At 43.6% G+C, this 18,508-nt stretch overlaps 1 protein-coding gene across 3 annotated transcripts in view; it reads right to left on the bottom strand.

Annotated features, from left to right (window-relative positions):
* Window positions 1–18,508, bottom strand: part of CAPN9 (calpain 9) — a 1,322,409-nt gene that overhangs the window by 362,030 nt on the left and 941,871 nt on the right. For all 3 annotated transcript variants that reach the window (XM_073627588.1, XM_073627590.1, XM_073627589.1), the window contains exon 14: window positions 9,452–9,509. In XM_073627588.1, coding sequence (XP_073483689.1) covers window positions 9,452–9,509 — 58 coding nt within the window. The remainder of the gene's footprint in view (window positions 1–9,451; window positions 9,510–18,508) is intronic.

The following is an 18,508-nucleotide window of genomic DNA, read 5'->3' as shown; positions in this document are numbered from 1 at the left end:
CAGTATCACGTGGTGACGTGGCGAGTCCCATAAGTGCAGTTCAAGCTGGTGTGGTGGCTAGCACAAGTAGTGTTCCACAACCACCAAGAAAACAAAGACAGGCCCGTCGAGCCCATAGTGCCCTTCCTGCAGAATATGCCAGTCCTAATTGGGAGCCCACCACTTCTGCAGAACCCGTACTTCCCCCATTCACTGGCCAACCCGGAATTCAGGTGGAAACTGTTGATTTTACGTCGCTTCATTTTTATTCACTGTTTTACGGAAGATCTCTATAGATCTATTGTGGACCAAAGCAATTTGCATGCTGGTCAATTCATCACTGCTAATCCCCAGTTGACCCTTGCCAGAGATTGGAAACCTATTATGGTTTCCGAATTTAAGACCTTTTAGGGCCTATCCCTCCTCATGGGCATAACTAAAAAAAGTGAGTTGCGGTCATATTGGTCCACTGACCCAATGCACCATATGCCTGGGTTCTCTGCTTCAATGACCAGGCCTAGATATGAGCAGATCTTGGGGTTCATGCATTATAATAATGAACTCTGTCGTCCTCGGGGTGACCCTGGATATGATCAGCTCCACAACATGCGGCCCCTCGTAAACCACCTCAACCAACAGTTTGCAGCCTTGTTTACTCCCGATCAAGTTGTCTGCGTTGATGAGTCCCTGAATACATTTTCTGGAGGCTTGTCTTTCAAACAGCATCTACCCAGCAAATGTGCCAGATATGGGGTCAAGTTGTATAAGCTCTGTGACACGGCAACAGCCTATTCATATAGTTTATGGTTTACGGGGGAAGAGATATTCATGTAGAGCCCAAGAACTCCCCAGACTACATAGAGAGTGTCACGGAACGCCCCACACTCCGCTTGAGTGCTTCCGTCATATACCGCTTCCTAAGTTCTGGAACACGAGTCCAATGGATCTGGCTATAGGAACCCCAAGAACTAGACAACACCAGTCTTGGAGTACATCAGAACTACCTTTATTTTGAGATCTCACAGACCTTTATACAGCAGGGATGACTCAAAGCTAACCTAATTAACATGACCTAATTTACTACAAAATGTACCCAGACCAGATGACAGTCTTGTGGGCACCGAGCTTCACACATTAATACAATTAACAATACAAACAACAATCTCCCCCCTCCTCAGCCTAGACCATTCGTCTATTAGCCAGGGCTGGTGGCTAATGTGATCAGCTCTCTCAATTAACATAAACACATGTTGATAACACCAGCATCTCCTCACAGGATGTGTCCCAACAGAATGAATCAGTCTTATCAGCAGGGGGCTGCTGGAGGAATCCCCCCTCCCTCTTCAGGGACACAAATATACAGTAAGGAGTCCCCATACAATATATACATGACTGAGTCCGATTAATACAGTTCAGACTGGATTTCTCATTCACCTCAAATGCTAGGGCCCATAATCGGTGGGCAACAGGCTTGCACACAGTCCTCTCCAACAGCCTCCGCTCTGGCCATGCCCGTGACATTTCTCCCCTTTCGGCAGGAGACTAACACAGGAGGAGACCCCAGACGGGTTGACTCCGAAGTTAGTCCACAGCTCCAGTCCTCTACTGCCTGTACCCACACAGTACCCCAAACAAATCATCCCAAACAGTGCATTACTCACCCAGCCATCCTCTGCCTCTCTCAGAGAACATATCTGCCGCTGGGGAGAGGCCCGGACTGGCCCTTCTCCCTGGAATCCTTTCTGCCGCTGGAGAGAAGACAGGGGGACTGGGCTCACTCCATCCTGCTGTTGGGGATCTGGGCCGACTGCCCAGCATCCCTGGGGTATACAGGTGGGGACTGAAGCCCCATCAACCGACACCAGATCAAGCTGCAGTTGTGAGGTGATGACTGCATTCTCTCCTTGGATCCTGATCTGCAGCTCGCGATAGACTGCCACCTCCTCACCTTGGGCCTCCACAATTGCTGCAGGTGTGGGGCAGAGGTCTTGGACCCTCTGTCCGGTTGCCAGCACTTCTGCTGGGGGTTTGCCAGGTGGTTCCTCCTCTACAGAAACGTCTATTAAATCCTCTACCTCTATAACTGGTGTCTGTGGATAGAGGTTCACCATCTCCTGTCCGTGGAACTCAGAAGATGCCATCAATGCTGAGCAGAGCGCAATGAAGTTTGGCCCTAATCCCAACTCTTCTGCTGGGGGCTCACCCGATGGTTCTTCCTCAGCAGAAAAGTCTATCAAATCCCCTGTCTCTGCAACTGGTGTCTGGGGATGGAGGTTCACCATCTCCTGTCCATGGAACCCAGAAGATGTTATCAGTGCTGGGCAGAGGTTAGCAGAGCTCTGCCCTGTTGTCAGCACTTCAGTTTTGGGGATGGCAATCTCCAGATTTTCCACTGCAGATTCTCTGGCATGCTGCTGGACAGGCACATTCCTCCATCCAAGATCATCCCATGCAGAAACAGGATCATCAAGGTCAGTCAGCACTTGCTGCATCCGCCATAAGACCTCCGCCTCCATAGCTGTGGGGGCAGGTTGGCAAAGCACACTATCGCTCTGCCACATTGCCGACTCTTCAGCCAGGATTTCAGGGTTGTCAGCTGGTATTTCCTGATAGTCCCAGGCAAAGGGAGCCCAGCCCTGGCACTGAGCAATGTCTAGCAGCCGTCTGTAGGCGATCTCTAGCTCCCATTCCTGAACGGCCAGAAACTCCAAATCTTCCTGTGCCCAGTGCACTTCCGAAATGTTCAGTAGCCCTTCTCTGAAATCCATGATTTCGTCCACCCGCCGCTCCAAATCACTCCCAAAGTTAGGGTCCCCTGTCAGCTTCACAAACAACAGTCCCAAGCCGCCGTAGCTTAAGCCTTCCGTTGGGCTGTCATCCGCTATCCAGGGACATGCTTGAGATACATGCCACCGGAGGGCTCTGTAGCTCTCATCCAGCTTCATCTCTGCCCAGACCAGCCTGCTTAATTCAGCTGTCTGCTTCTTGTGTGGTTTTTCTCCCAAAAACCGCACCCGCAGTCCGTACTGCAACCAGTACCTTTCCTCGATGGAGGGGAGAACTTTTCCCTGGTGTCGCTGCTCACGGGCTAGCGCTTCCTTCCAGAGTTTGCAGCGAATAGAATCACACCATCCCAGCAGGACCTGCTCCGATACTGGTCCTCTGTGCTGTATCTGCATCTCTCGCAACCTCCTTCTGAATTCCTCATCCATGGCGGCTGGTATCTGTACCTCTCCTCTTCTGCTATCTGGACCTTGGATCCAGATGGAAGTTTGGATGTCCCAGACTTCAGGAAGCTTTCCCGCTGCTTGCCACCAATGTCACGGAACGCCCCACACTCCGCTTGAGTGCTTCCGTCATATACCGCTTCCTAAGTTCTGGAACACGAGTCCAATGGATCTGGCTATAGGAACCCCAAGAACTAGACAACACCAGTCTTGGAGTACATCAGAACTACCTTTATTTTGAGATCTCACAGACCTTTATACAGCAGGGATGACTCAAAGCTAACCTAATTAACATGACCTAATTTACTACAAAATGTACCCAGACCAGATGACAGTCTTGTGGGCACCGAGCTTCACACATTAATACAATTAACAATACAAACAACAATCTCCCCCCTCCTCAGCCTAGACCATTCGTCTATTAGCCAGGGCTGGTGGCTAATGTGATCAGCTCTCTCAATTAACATAAACACATGTTGATAACACCAGCATCTCCTCACAGGATGTGTCCCAACAGAATGAATCAGTCTTATCAGCAGGGGGCTGCTGGAGGAATCCCCCCTCCCTCTTCAGGGACACAAATATACAGTAAGGAGTCCCCATACAATATATACATGACTGAGTCCGATTAATACAGTTCAGACTGGATTTCTCATTCACCTCAAATGCTAGGGCCCATAATCGGTGGGCAACAGGCTTGCACACAGTCCTCTCCAACAGCCTCCGCTCTGGCCATGCCCGTGACAGGGAGCACTAGCAAGATTGTTTGGGACTTGGTGTCACCCTTATTGGGAAAGGGGTACCATTTGTACGTGGACAATTATTACACGAGCGTGCCACTTTTTAGTCACTTGTTTGATCATGGAATTGGCGCATGTGGCACCGTGCTATCTAATCGCCGGGGATTCCCCTGACTTGTAGAATTCTGACTTAGATGGGGGAGAGAGCTTGAAGTGTAATAATTAGCTTGCAGTAAAGTGGAGGGATAATCGGAATATTTTCGTTTTGTCCTCCCTTCACGCAGATACGACAGTTCAAATTCCAACGGCGACCAGTGTTGTGGAGAAACCCCTCTGTGTCCACGAATACAACCTTAATATGGGAGGGGTGGACCTCAACGACCAGTTGATGGTGCCATAGTTAATTGCCCGTAAGGCCAGATGCTGGTACAAAAAAGCCTGTATGCCTGTATACTTATTCCAATTGGCTCTGCTGAATGCTTATGTGCTATACATAGCGTCAGGATGAACTGGATCCTTCCTTAAATTCCAGGAAGAGATCGTCACAGACCTTCTGTTTCCAGACGGTTCTGTGCCCCATCTTCCCAATCCAAATGCAGTGAACCGGCTGCATGAAAGGCATTTTCCGTATGTCCTCCCTGGTACCCCTAACCAACAATTACCCCTAAGAAGATGTCTTGTCTGTAGCAAGCGTGGATATAGGCGTGACACCCGCTATTATTGTCCCTCCTTTAGTGGCCAACCTGGTCTTTGCATCGGTGAATATTTTGAATGTTAGCACACACTAGTGGAGTATTAGCGTAGGGTACAGCACGGCGCAGTCTAGGGTAAACTTTCGCAGGGTCTCCAAAGATGCCATCGCATTTTGAGAGACCCAAACCTGGAACCGTTACAGTTACAAATAAAAGTGTAAAAAAATAAATAAAAAAGTAAAAAAAAAAAAATTATATATATATATATATATATATATATATATATATATATATATATATATATATATATATATATATATAATAAAAAAAACAAAAATAGTTGTCGTTTCATTGTTCTCTCTCTATTGTTCTCTCGCTATTGTTCTTCTCTGTTTTACTGTATTTTTTAATTGCAATGTTTTATTGTTACTATGTTTTATCATGTTTGCTTTTCAGGCATGTAATTCTTTACTTTACTGTTTACTGTGTTTTAGGCCCCTTTCACACGATCGGACCGTTCAGGTCCGCTTGTCAGTTTTGACGGCAGACCTGAACGGGCGCTCCATGTTAGCCTATGGAGCGACGGATGTCAGCGGAGACATGTCCGCTGACATCCGACCCCGTCTGATCCGCTAAAAGCAGACGGATGGCTCTACGTCCAGGTCCGTCACTGGCAGATCGGATCGGGTCAGATCTGATAAAAATGGACATGCTGTCCGTTTTCATCCGATCCCTCCATACGCGGCAGCGGCGCCTGACAAGCTCCTCCCCGCTCAGTGAGCAGAGAGGGACCTGTCATCTGCCGGCTCAGCGAAGATCAACGGACAGATCCCCCGCTGAGCCGGCTGACCGAGTCGGGCTCCGTAGAAACGGAGTCCGCCTCGTGTGAAAGGGGCCTTATTGTTAATCATTATTTTCTTTTCAGGTACGCCATTCAGCTGCAGCACTGATTTATTTATCTTGACAGCAACAGCGTTTGCTTTCACGATATGTAAATCAGCGACTCCAGCGCTGTAGGAGGTGATTTCACCACCACAGTTAAAAAAAAAGAGCATATATGCCAAAGCATGGGGGGCAGGGGTGGAGGGGCGATTTGCCCCCAACATTAGGGCCAGATTTCCCCCATGCTTTGGCATATATTTTTTACTCTTTTTTTGGTACAGATTGTTGATGTTTTATTGAGTTAATGTTTTATTGTTACCATTGTTTGCTTTTCAGGTACACCATTCAGCTGTAGCACTGATTTATTTATCTTGACAGCAACAGAGTTTGCTCTCACGATACTTAAATCAGCGACTCCAGCGTTGTAGGAGGTGATTTCTCCACCACAGTTAAAAGAAAAATGGTGCATGTATGCCCATCATTAGAAGTGGGTGGATGCAGGGCGGTATTCTAAATGTGGGCATACCCACCGATATATGCACAACAAGAACCAGCAACGTACTGGTATGTTGCTGGATTTTGAGTGGTTATACCAGAATGATGCCTGCAGGTTTAGGTATCATATTGGTATCATTCTTTCCAGCCAGCGGTCGGCTTTCATGTAAAAGCAATCCTAGCAGCTAATTAGCCGCTAGACTGCTTTTTCAAGCAGTGGGAGGGAACTCCCCCCCATGCCATCTTTCATGTTTTTCTCTGACTCTCCAGTCCCACTGGGGGAACCTGAGAATGCAGCCGGTGGTTCCACCAGCTGACCATAGAGCTGATCAAAGACCAGAATAGCTCCAATCATCTCTATGGCCTAAGAAACCAGAAGCTACGAGCATTTCATGACTATAAACAGCGCCATTGGGAAATTGGGAAAGTATCTTATCACACCGATCTTGGTGTGGTCAGATGCTTTGAGAGCAGAGGAGAGATCTAGAGTCTAATAGACCCCAATTATTTAAAAAAAAGAGTACCTGTCACTACCTATTGCTATCATAGGGGATATTTACATTCCCTGTGAAAACAATAAAAATGATTAAAAAAAATAAAGGCACCACTGCCCCCCCCCCCCGTTCTCGTGTGCAAAGGTGAATGCAAGCATTGGTCTTGTGTCATATGTAAACAGCAATTGCACCATGCATGTGAAGTATCACCGCAAACGTCAGATCGAGGGCAGTAATTTTAGCAGTAGACCTCCTCTGTAAATCTAAAGTGGTAACCTGTAAAAGGCTTTTAAAATGTATGTAGTTTGTCGCCGCTGCACAGTTGTGCACACTTTTAAAGCATGTCATGTTTGGTATCTATGTACTCGGCATAAGATCATCTTTTATAATTTACCAAACATTTGGGCAATAGAGTGTGTTATAGTGCATTCAAATTCAAAAAAGTGTTTTTTTTTCTCAATAAATTGCATTTTAAAAATAGCTGTGCAAATACCGTGTGAAAAAAAAAATGCAACACCCACCATTTTAATCTGCAGGGCCTTTGCTTTAAAAAAAATATATAATTTTTGGGGTTTCGAAGTAATTTTCTAGCAAAAAATACATATTTTTTCATGTAAACAAAAATTGTCAGAAAGGGCTTTGGAGAGTGGGTGATGTGTAGCATAAGCTTCTAATGTGGTGCATAAAATACCAGGACAGTTCAAAACCCCCAAAATGACCCTTTTTGATTATAGGCATGTTGAGTCCATGGAATATTTTATATTTTGCCACAAGTGTCAGGAAAATTATTTATTTATTTTTTTACACAAGGTTGTCACTGAATGATATATTGCTCACACATGACATTGGTATATGCGAAAATACACCCATAAATACATTCTGCTGCTTCTCCTGAATACGGGGATACCACATGTGTGGGACTTTTTGGGACCCCGAAAACCAATCACCGCCCTCTGGATTTTGCTCCGCACTACCTATCACATTTTTGGAGGCCCTGAAATGTCAAGATAGCACAACCCCCCCCCAAATGACCCCATTTTGTAAAGTAGACAACGCAAGGTATTTTCTAAGAGGCATGGTTATTATTTTGCAGCTCTCATTTGTTTTTGAAAATGAAGAAAGAAAAGGAAAATGTATTTTCTTTTTACATTTTCAAAACTTTGTGACAAAAAGCGAGATTTGCAAAATACTCAACATGCCTCTCAGCAAATAGCTTGGGGTGTCTACTTTCCAAAATGGGCTCATTTGGAGGGGGGGATTGTGCTATCTTGGCATATCATGGCCTCCGTAACGGTGATAGGTAGTGAAGAGTGAAATCACCATTTTACACCCTTAGAAAGCCTGAAGGCGGTGATTGGTTTTTGGGGTCCTGTACACGACTAAGCTCCCAAAAAGTCTCACCCATGTAGTATCCCTGTACTCAGGAGAAGCAGCAGAATGTATTTTGGCATGTAATTTCACATATGGCATGTTTGAGCAATATATCATTTAGTGACAACTTTGTGAAAAAAAAGGAAAATTTTTTGTAATTTTCCCAAAACTTGTGGCAAAATATAAAATATTTCACGGACTCAACATGCTTCTCAGCAAATAGCATCTATTTTCCAAAATTGGGTCATTTGGGGGGGGGGTGTTATCTTGGCATATCATGGCCTCCGAAACTGTGATAGGTAGTGAGGAGTGAAATTACCATTTTACGCCCTTCACTTGTGAAAAAAAAAATAGAAAAAAATGTATATATATATATATATATATATATATATATGTGCTCAACATGCCTGTCAGCAAATTCCTTGGGGTGTCTACTTTACAAAAACTGACTGACAGTCAGCAGCTCTCCTCTCAGGGATCTGTGAAAACTGAGCTATTGGCGATGTTCGGTGGCTCGGTTCTCAGTGCAGAGATGGCGGGGGACACATGCAGTATCGGTCTGATGCTGCATCCACATAGGAAAGTATGAATAGGAAATTTAAAAAAAAAAACATACACTTCTCTTTTAAGCTTTGACAAAAACAACTGAAAGCTGATTGGTTTTCTATGCAGAGCTGAACCAGATTTTCCACTCTCCAGTTTTAGTAAATCAACCCCAATATCTCTTTAAAATTACTAATAACTTGGCATGTAAAAGTGCAAACTCACTCCACGGAGGATCCAGATTGCAGAAAAACACTATTTTCGGTAAAATAAAGACTTGTCTGTCCTGGACCCCACAAATCGTCCAATGATTTGAGCAAAATCCCTTTGCTTGATAGGTCCTGCTTGAATGGATCTATCCTGGTAGTGTTGAAGTACAGTGATCCTCTGCTTGACAGCATCTGCACTGTTCTGAGGGTAATATTAGCACACAGGCAAAAGCATGGGATTTGATTCTCTAAAACCCTGTACACACAGGTCAAATATCAAGGGGTTCAACAGAAACTGGACAACATTAGGCATTTGTGTGTACCGAAGCCTGTCCAACAGAATCTGGGTGAACGTCTGCCTCCTGTCGAAGGGGCATGACTGAAAAATAGCTGCCGATCGGCATCCAATCAGTGCTCCCAGCCAATAGCTGTGAGTGCTGACCAGTGTGTTCTGGCGGGGGGCAGTCTCCCTTTCAGAACACAAAAGCTCAGTGGGGAGATCTCTGTACTAACATTGGATAGTTAGTACAGCAAACTAATCTCCAGCTCATCAATTATTTTTCGTTGAACGAAAAAAAATGACTGATAGTTTGTACCTGGCATCAGACTGAAGTGTCCGGAATGGTGAATAATCTTTTGGTGAAGGAGCTAAGGGAAGTGTCACGTGCTCATGACAAATGCAAAAAAAAAAAAAAAGAAACCTTTTGGAGTCAGGCATTATAATCAAAGTAAGTAGATCAAAGCCTTATGAGGTTTTTGCAGATACAGATCATTTCTAATTTAATATCACAAAATATCCGTTTGATGCACTGAACTTACTTCTTTGCAAAACAGCATTCAGAACATATTGCAGCTCTTCAGCACTAACTTCCAAGTCCTGTAATTCAAAAACATAAAAGTTACTCACTTGTGGCTATCAGGAGAATGACTGGACAGTTAAAGAATATGTTACCACATTTCATATTCTCCTGATATGTGTTTGTTGTACTGTGTGAAAAAGTATCCGGTTCTCTGCATGTCTTCCTTTGTGTGAAATACCTGACGATCCTGCCAGTTCCCCTGCTCTCCTATTTTAAACTGACCATATTAGGCATAGAAGCATATCCATCCTTGTTCAGTTTCCTGGCTGTGCTGGGAGCAAAGCTTGCCTGTCCTCCAATGATCAGACTTGTGCTACATAGTTACTCAGTTAATCTAGTTGAAAAAAGACACAAGTCTATCAAGTTTAACGCTAATAAGCTGTCCAGAATAAGCTCTTGAGGGAGTTTATTCTATTTTTTTAAGCTCTTACTGTGAAGAAGCCTTTCCATATTTGGAGGTTACAATTATTTTCCTCCAGACATAAAAAGTGCCCCCTTGTCCTCTGTGATGACCTAAGGCTGGGTTCACAGTAGTGCGAATTGGATGCGGCTTTCTCCACATCCAATTCGCATAACAGGAGATTGTGACTGGCTCTTAATGGAGCCGGTTCACACATCATGTGGCAGCTGCAGAACAAATTGCACAGGGGTCCTGTGTGTCTTTGGCCCTGTTTCAGGTTCGAATTCTGGCAAAAATTGGGACATGATTTGTCCCTGAAATGGAGCCCTGCTTCAAGCCACATCGATATTAGGTGTGAACCTAGCCTTAAAGTGAATAACTACACCAAGTTCCCTATATGGCCCACTTATGAATTTTTACATGTTGATCATATCCCTCCTGAATCACCACTTCTCAATAGACAATACATTCAGTTCAGCTAATCTTTCCTTATAGCTGGGGTCCTCCATGCCTCTTATCAGTTTGGTTGGCTCTGCACTTTCTTCAGTTCCCCAATAAAACAGATCTACTGTAGATGAAGTCTTACTAATAATTTAGACCAGGGGCAAAAAGATCTCTCTCTCTCGCTCTGCAGTCTATACCTACAAGAAAGGATTTTGCTTTGGAAACCGTAGTTTAGATTGGCATAGCATGCTATTATTAAGCTTATGATATACCAGAACACCCAGATTCTTCTCCACCATTGATTCCCCCAGTTATACTCTCCCTAGTATGTATGATGCATGCATATTTTTAGCCTCCAAGTGCGTAAAATTCTATGTGCAGCAGCCCCCCTAACACTTACCTGAGCCTGATTTTTCTCCAGTTTTGTGCACGGAAGCCTCACCTCTGCTGCTGTCAATCAGAGCCAGTAAGCCAATAAGGAGAGAGAGGTGGTGGGGACGAGCCATGGCTCTTTGTGTGAATGAATCAATGCACATATTCGCTAGCACACCGTGGATCATGAGATATCATCCAAAAATTTTATTGCAGAAAGATCACATCATAAAGAACCAAGCACTGCTTTTCAAGTAGTTTAAAGCATTTACTTTCTAAAATTCCTTTTGGTGTTTGGGGTGGTGAAGTTGACTTTTTTTTTTATATACTCTCAATTTCTCTGAAAATATTTGGCACACCATGCTCAAAAGGTTGCCTACCCCTGGTGTATGCCATCTGTCCCAGGTGTTTTATTCACCTTTATAATGTCTAAAGATTTCTGGATCATATCAAGTTTGAGCCATTATGAATCATTTGGAGCAGTGTCAATATCATCTCCACTATGGACTTGAGCTCCCCCATGCTCCTTTGCAGGGCTTTTTTTCTCAGAGAAAAGGTGCAGGAACTCACCCCCTCCTCTAGGCCACACCTGCCTCTGCCTCCTACCCACCCCTAGAACTGCCCCTTGTCTCCACCCCTACGCACCTTCTAGCACCGCCCCTTTAGAGAACAGGTATAATTTGAGGGGCTATACAAGTAATTTGTTAATAAAAAGCAATGTAGTAAAATGCAAAAAACATTAGAAATATTCAGCACTTACCAAAGTAAGCTCAGAGGCACTTCCAGATATTTTAACCAGCCCATATCCCTCAAAGAGACAGCCCCATATCCAGATCAGAGACAGCTCCATATCCAGCTCAGAGACAGCTGCATATCCAGCCCAGAGACAGCCCCATATTCAGCTCAGAGACAGCCCCATATTCGGCTCAGAGAGAGCCCCATATTCAGCTCAGGGAGAGCCCCATATTCAGCTCAGAGAGAGCCCCATATTCAGTTCAGAGACAGCCCTATCCCAGCTCAGAGACAGCCCCATCCCAGCTCAGAGACAGCCCCATCTCCAGCCCAGAGACAGCCCTATCCCAGCTTCAGAGACAGCCCCATCTCCAGTTCAGAGACAGCCCCATATCCAGCTCAGAGACAGCCCCATCTCAGTTAAGAGACCCTCACAGACCCACATTCAAGCAGCATTAACAAAGCCCCATCCTGCATGGATAATTTACCAACAAAGGCTGCATAGCTTCTCTGCAGTCAGGCACGTGTCGTGCACAGTGCCCCAAGAGCAGCTGTCACCGAAAGGAGCATCCAGTCTGCAGGGAGAGGCGGAGTGCGGATGATATCACTCCACCCTCCACTGTGTCAGGCAGGCTGCAATCAGAACTGGCTTATGCAGCTGCCCTCATTTTACGGCCGCCCCCTCATGTAGCAGCCCCCATGCTTCACCATCTTACTAAACTAAACATGCCTGGCAGAGGTAGCGGAACAGCGTTCTGCCAGAAAAAAAGCCCTGCTCCTTTGTATACACAGAGCTGAAGAAGGTATTTATTAAATTTGCCTTCTCTTTATCCCCAGTCATGCACTCCAGATTATTGTATAAAGGGCCTACATGCTCAAACCTGAGCTTTTTACTATTAATTCAGTATATTTGAAGAATTGCTGGGGTTTGTCTTACTCTTCTTTGCAATCTGTTGTTCATTTTGAATTTTTGCGGCCTTGATTTCCTTTACATATTCTGCTATATTTTTTGCAACGTTTAAATGATGATAGTGTTTAATTTTTTATATATTTTTTAAAAGCTCTTTTCTAATTATTTATAGCTTTTTTACCTTTGGCTGTGAGCCACATAGGTTTTATTTTTAACCTTTTCAACATATTTCTCTTTTCTGTTCTATGTTCATCAATGCCAAAATTTCCAGTCGAAGACTTGGAGAAGCAGCCCACAGCCTTGGAAAATGTGCTTTCTTAAAGCTAAGTGTTTTTATCTTTCCAGTATGTGTATGTTGTTTACAGCTATCATTAAATTAACCACTTGCTGACCACACTATAGCCGAATGACGGCTGCAGCGCGGTCGAATAATTCTGTTAGGGCGTACATTGACGTCCTCCCAGAATCCCGCTCTGGTGCGCACCTGGCAACATCCATGACCGCCGGGTCCCCTGCATCACTGATCACAGTAAACGGCCGCTGATAACGGCTGTTTACCATGTGATCACGCAGTCAAATGTCGGAACGATCACTAGTAAACAGACCGGTGTCACGTCCGGTTCCATTCTCCCCTCCCCGTATCTATTGGTACAGTGCGAGAGGAGAGATACATACAAGAAGGGTTCCCCTGGGTGGACTTTTAAGGCACTTAGTAATGTCTTATGTAAAAATGTACCAAAATATACAAAAATATAATAGTAAACAAATTTTATTTATGACTAAACAGAGTTTAAAAAATTATAACAAAACATTGATATATCTGAGCACTTCGTTTCTATCACCATACAAGGTAGATACATGAAAAGAACTCTCCTCACACCCAACGCGTTTCGGATATAGTTAAGTCCTTCTTCAGGGGTGCAGAAAAAAGGAGGGGTTCATCTAAGATGTAATTGAAATATATAGTCAGTGGATTACCATAAAATGTGAAGGCACAAAAATACATGCTTTGGGTGTTGAGATCAAACACTTACATAGTATTAAATGATGAAACAGTTGTTACAATGCTTTGTTAAATCACATTAAAAGCTTGCAGTCAAAATAGCACTGGGTATTTATGCTGGTGGGATTGCTGTCTTAAGACAAGATGGGCATCAGAAAGTTCTGTAAATATAAGCTGTATAATGTTGTCCTCAAAAGGAAGAGGTTCCCCCCGTGCTCTGCAGCAACATGGAGGCCAGAGTAATATACTGGGGCAAATGGAGTCCCTGGGAGTAAGAAAGGAGTATACCAAGAATATAAATACAGGTTGAAACTACTGGATATATAAGGAAATTAAGTATTTAAACAAATCAGAAAATGTATATATATGTGTTGATAGTGGTAAATTAGTAAGATTGATGATCTGGCAGGAGAAGGGGGTGAATCTGGTAACTGAAAATAAAAATATAACAATGCTACAAATGATCTATTTGAATAAAGTTCAAGACGTAATCTCCAGTGCCTGGAAATGTGTTCAGGCATTGGGATTGCCAGCAGAGTATTGATATAGATATTATTATTGGCTATATTGTAGGGTTGCAGATACCAAAGAAAAATGCTTGGAAACTCAACCAGCCAATATAGATCAGAGAGTGGTGTATTGGGGACAAATAGATATCGGAGCCAATGTGTATAAAATATATGGTCATTCTCTAATGCAATGTAAGAGTGTCTTATAAAACAGTATTTAATCTTGTATAGACTGAACAATTTTAGATTTGTCTTCAATCAGAGACTCAAACAAAGAACTAGCCAGTAATTGCATGAGTTAATACTAGAATATAGATTGACAAGGGAGGGGGGGTATATTGAAACAATGATTACCTTAACAGAGAAGGGTTGAAAAGACCAGCCACACGTCCCAGCATCCAGCTATCAAGTGCCTGATCTGGAAGTGGGCTGGTCTCAGTTTATAAGGACAGGAAACCCCAGTCAGCTGGCGCAATGAATTGCACACAGCTGATGCTGGGGATGGTTGCCAAGGAGACCTTCGGCTGCCCCCTGAGCTGAGTGTGCGCGGCGCGGCCCCTACTGCGCATGCGCGGACGTCAGCACAGTGGAGCAGCGTCACGCACACCCAGCCCACCGACACGATATGCCTCACCGGCGGACTGCGCATGTCCGCCGGAGTGGCAAGATGGAGGCTGTGGGCGGTGATGTTAGACATCCAACAGCCTCCAAAAACGCTCTGGGCGGCTTTGTGTGGCGGGCAATCACACCAGTCGGCTGCAGAACGGGGAGAGCTAAGGGGAAACAAACAAAGCCCCTAAAAGGACAAATGAGAGATATTTTAACATAGGCGGGAGGGAAAAAATCCATCCACATTAAAATAGAGTAGTAAATTAGCTGTCTGATGCCCAACTAGATATTAAAGAAAGATCAGCAAAACCAGTTTACATTATGCAACAATAAATAATGCAAAAACAAAAGATAACACATTTTGTAGACATGAAGTAATACTGAACAAAGTAAAATGATATACAGTAATCATAAAATATTGACAATAGAGCAGAGACAATCACTTGACAAGAGCAATAGAGCAGAGACAATCATTTATTAATCAGGTAAATACATGTGCCCATGCATGTGTGGACACATGTATTTACCTGATTAATAAATGCCAACTGTAATAAGGATACAGAGATATGGATAGAGATACATGGCTATGGATATGAATAGGGAGAAAGCGATGTGATTGTCTCTGCTCTATTGTCAATATTTTATGATTACTGTTCTGTATGTTATTTTACTTTGTTCAGTATTACTTCATGTCTACAATATGTGTTATCTTTTGTTTTTGCATTATTTATTGTTCCATAATGTAAACTGGTTTTGCTGATTTTTTAATATCTAGTTGGGCATCAGACAGCTAATTTACTCCTCTATTTTAATGTGGATGAATTTTTTCCATCCCGCCTATGTTAAAATATCTCTCATTTGACCTTTTAGGGGCTTTGTTTGTTTCCCCTTAGCTCTCCCCGTTCTGCAGCCGACTGGTGTGATTGCCCGCCACACAAAGCCGCCCAGAGCGTTTTTGGAGGCTGTTGGATGTCTAACATCACCGCCCACAGCCTCCATCTTGCCACTCCGGCAGACATGCGCAGTCCGCCGGTGAGGCTTATCGTGTCGGTGGGCTGGGTGTGCGTGACGCTGCTCCAACGTGCTGACGTCCGCGCATGCGCGGTAGGGGCCGCGCACACTCAGCCCAGGGGGCAGCCGAAGGTCTACTTGGCAACCATCCCCAGCATCAGCTGTGTGCAATTCATTGCGCCAGCTGACTGGGGTTTCCTGTCCTTATAAACTAAGACCAGCTCACTCCCAGAACAGGCACTTGATAGCTGGATGCTGGGACGTGTGGCTGGTCTTTTCAACCCTTCTCTGTTAAGGTAATCATTGTTTCAATATACCCCCCTTCCTTGTCAATCTATATTCTAGTATTAACTCATGCAATTTCTGGCTAGTTCTTTGTTTAAGTCTCTGATTGAAGACAAACCTAAAATTGTTCGGTCTATACAAGATTAAATGCTGTTTTATAAGACACTCTTATATTGCATTAGAGAATGACCATATATTTCATACACATAGGCTCCGATATCTATTTGTCCCCAATACACCACTCTCTGACCTATATTGGCTGGTTGAGTTTCCAAGCATTTTTCTTTGGTATCTGCAACCCTACAATATAGCCAATAATAATATCTATATCAATACTCTGCTGGCCATCCCAATGCCTGAACACATTTCCAGGCACTGGAGATTACGTCTTGAACTTTATTCAAATAGATCATTTATAGCATTATTATATTTTTATTTTCAGTTACCAGATTCACCCTCTTCTCCTGCCAGATCATCAATCTTACTAATTTACCACTATCAACAGGTATATATACATTTGCTTATTTGTTTAAATACTTAATTTCCTTATATATCCAGTAGTTTCAACCTGGATTTATATTCTTGGTATACTCCTTTCTTACTCCCAGGGGACTCCATTTGCCCCAGTATATTACTCTGGCCAACATGTTGCCGCGGAGCGCGGGGGGAACCTCTTCCTTTTGAGGACAACATTATTCAGCTTATATTCACAAACCTTTCTGATGCCCATCTTGTCTTAAGACAGCAATCTCACCAGCATTAATATACGGTGCTACTTTGACTGCAAGCTTTTAATGTGATTTAACAAAGCATTGTAACAACGGTTTCATCATTTAATACTATGTAAGTGTTTGATCTCAACACCCTAAGCATGTATTTTTGTGCCTTCACATTTTATGGTAATCCACTGACTATATATTTCAATTACATCTTAGATGAATCCCTCCTTTTTTATGCACCCCTGAAGAAAGACTATACTATATCCCGAAATGCGTTGGGTGTGAGGAGAGTTCTTTTCATGTATCTACCTTGTATGGTGATAGAAATGAATTGCTCAGATATATCAATGTTTTGTTATAATCTTTTAAACTTTGTTCATTCATAAATAAAATTTGTTTACTTTTTTATTTTTGTATATTTTGGTACATTTTTACATAAGACATTACTAAGTGCCTTAAAAGTCCACTCTTGTATGTATCTTGATTATTGGATGTGGCACTGTTTTAATAACCTAGGTCTGCCTCTCGCCTTCTCCTTATCTCCAGTGTGAGGGGAGAGGGGAGAGATTGGTGGCAGCAGCGCTGTGGGGTGGATGCGTAGTGCCCACAGCGCTGATATGTGCCCATTGCAGCCTCATCCAGCCATCCATCCATACCCAGCCATCCATGCTGAGCATACTCATCCATACTCAGCATACTCATCCATCCATCCACGCTCACCCATCCATACTGAGCATACTCATCCATCCATGCTCAGCCATCCATACTCAGCATACTTATCCATCCATCCATGCTCACCCATCCATACTGATTGAATACCACCAAAAGAAAGCTCTATTTGTGTGAAAAAAGGACAAAAATTTCATATAGGTACAGTGTTGCATAACTGAGTAATTGTCATTCAAAATATGAGAGCATCGAAAGCTGACAATTGGTCTGGTTAGGAAGGGGGTTTAAGTGCCCAGTGGTCAAGTGGTTAAATAATGTGATGGTCACTGCTACCTAGATGTTTTTATATAAAAAATTAGTAATAAGCTCTGCATGGTTTGAGATTACCAGGTCCAACAGAGCTTAATTTCTAGTTGGGGCCTCTATGAACTGTATCATAAAACTGTCTTGTACATTTTTGCCTTGTTTCAGCAGTGCCATTACTCCAGTCAGTTTCAGGGTAGTTATTGTATTTTTCACTTATAAATACCAGGCTTAGAAAGGGGGGAAAGCCTGCAAACAAATGAATTGCTCGCAGTGCAGTGGAAAGACAAAGAGGATGTTTTCGTCCTGTCTTCCATTCATGCAGCTATGACAGTCCAAATTACAATGGCGTCTGGTGTTGTTGAGAAGCCCCTCTGTGTCCACGAGTATAACCTTAACATGGGAGGAATGGACTTCAACAATCAGATGATGAAGCTGTATAAGAAAGTTTCTGTATATTTATTTCAATTGGCTCTGTACAATACTTTTGTACTTTTCAAATCATCAGGACGAAGTGGATCCTTCCTAAAATTTCAGGAAGAGATCATCACGGCCCTTTTGTATCCAGAAGGTGCTGTGGCCCAAACTCCCAATCCAGATGCAGTTAGCCAGCTGCATTAGAGGCATTTTTCGGATGTCCTCCCTGGTACCCCAACCCAAAAGTCACCCCAAAAAAGATGTGTCTGCAGTAGATGTGGAATTAGGAGTGACATCTGCTTTTACTGTCCCTCCTGTCCTGGACAACCTGGTCTCTGCCTCAAGAACTGCTTCCATCACTACCACACACTAGTGGAGTATTAGTATAGGGTACAGCATGGTACAGTCTAGGTACACAGTCACACAGGGTCTCGAAAGATGTTAGATAGTCAGGAAACTGACTGTCACATTTTGAGAGACCCTAGCCTGGAAAGTGTACAGTTTTTTTACAGTTACAGGAAAGTTACAAAAAAGTAAAAAAAAAGCCAAAAATAGTTGTTTTATTGTGTTAATGTTCTGTTGCTACTGTGTTTTATTGGTAATGGTTGCTTGCTTTGCAGGAATGCCATTCAG

The sequence above is a fragment of the Aquarana catesbeiana genome, linkage group LG04 (genome assembly GCF_042186555.1).
Source record: "Aquarana catesbeiana isolate 2022-GZ linkage group LG04, ASM4218655v1, whole genome shotgun sequence".
NCBI classification, from domain to species: Eukaryota; Metazoa; Chordata; class Amphibia; order Anura; family Ranidae; genus Aquarana; species Aquarana catesbeiana.
Note: the sequence above shows the minus strand (reverse complement) of the source record. Positions and strands in the feature narration are given on the sequence as shown.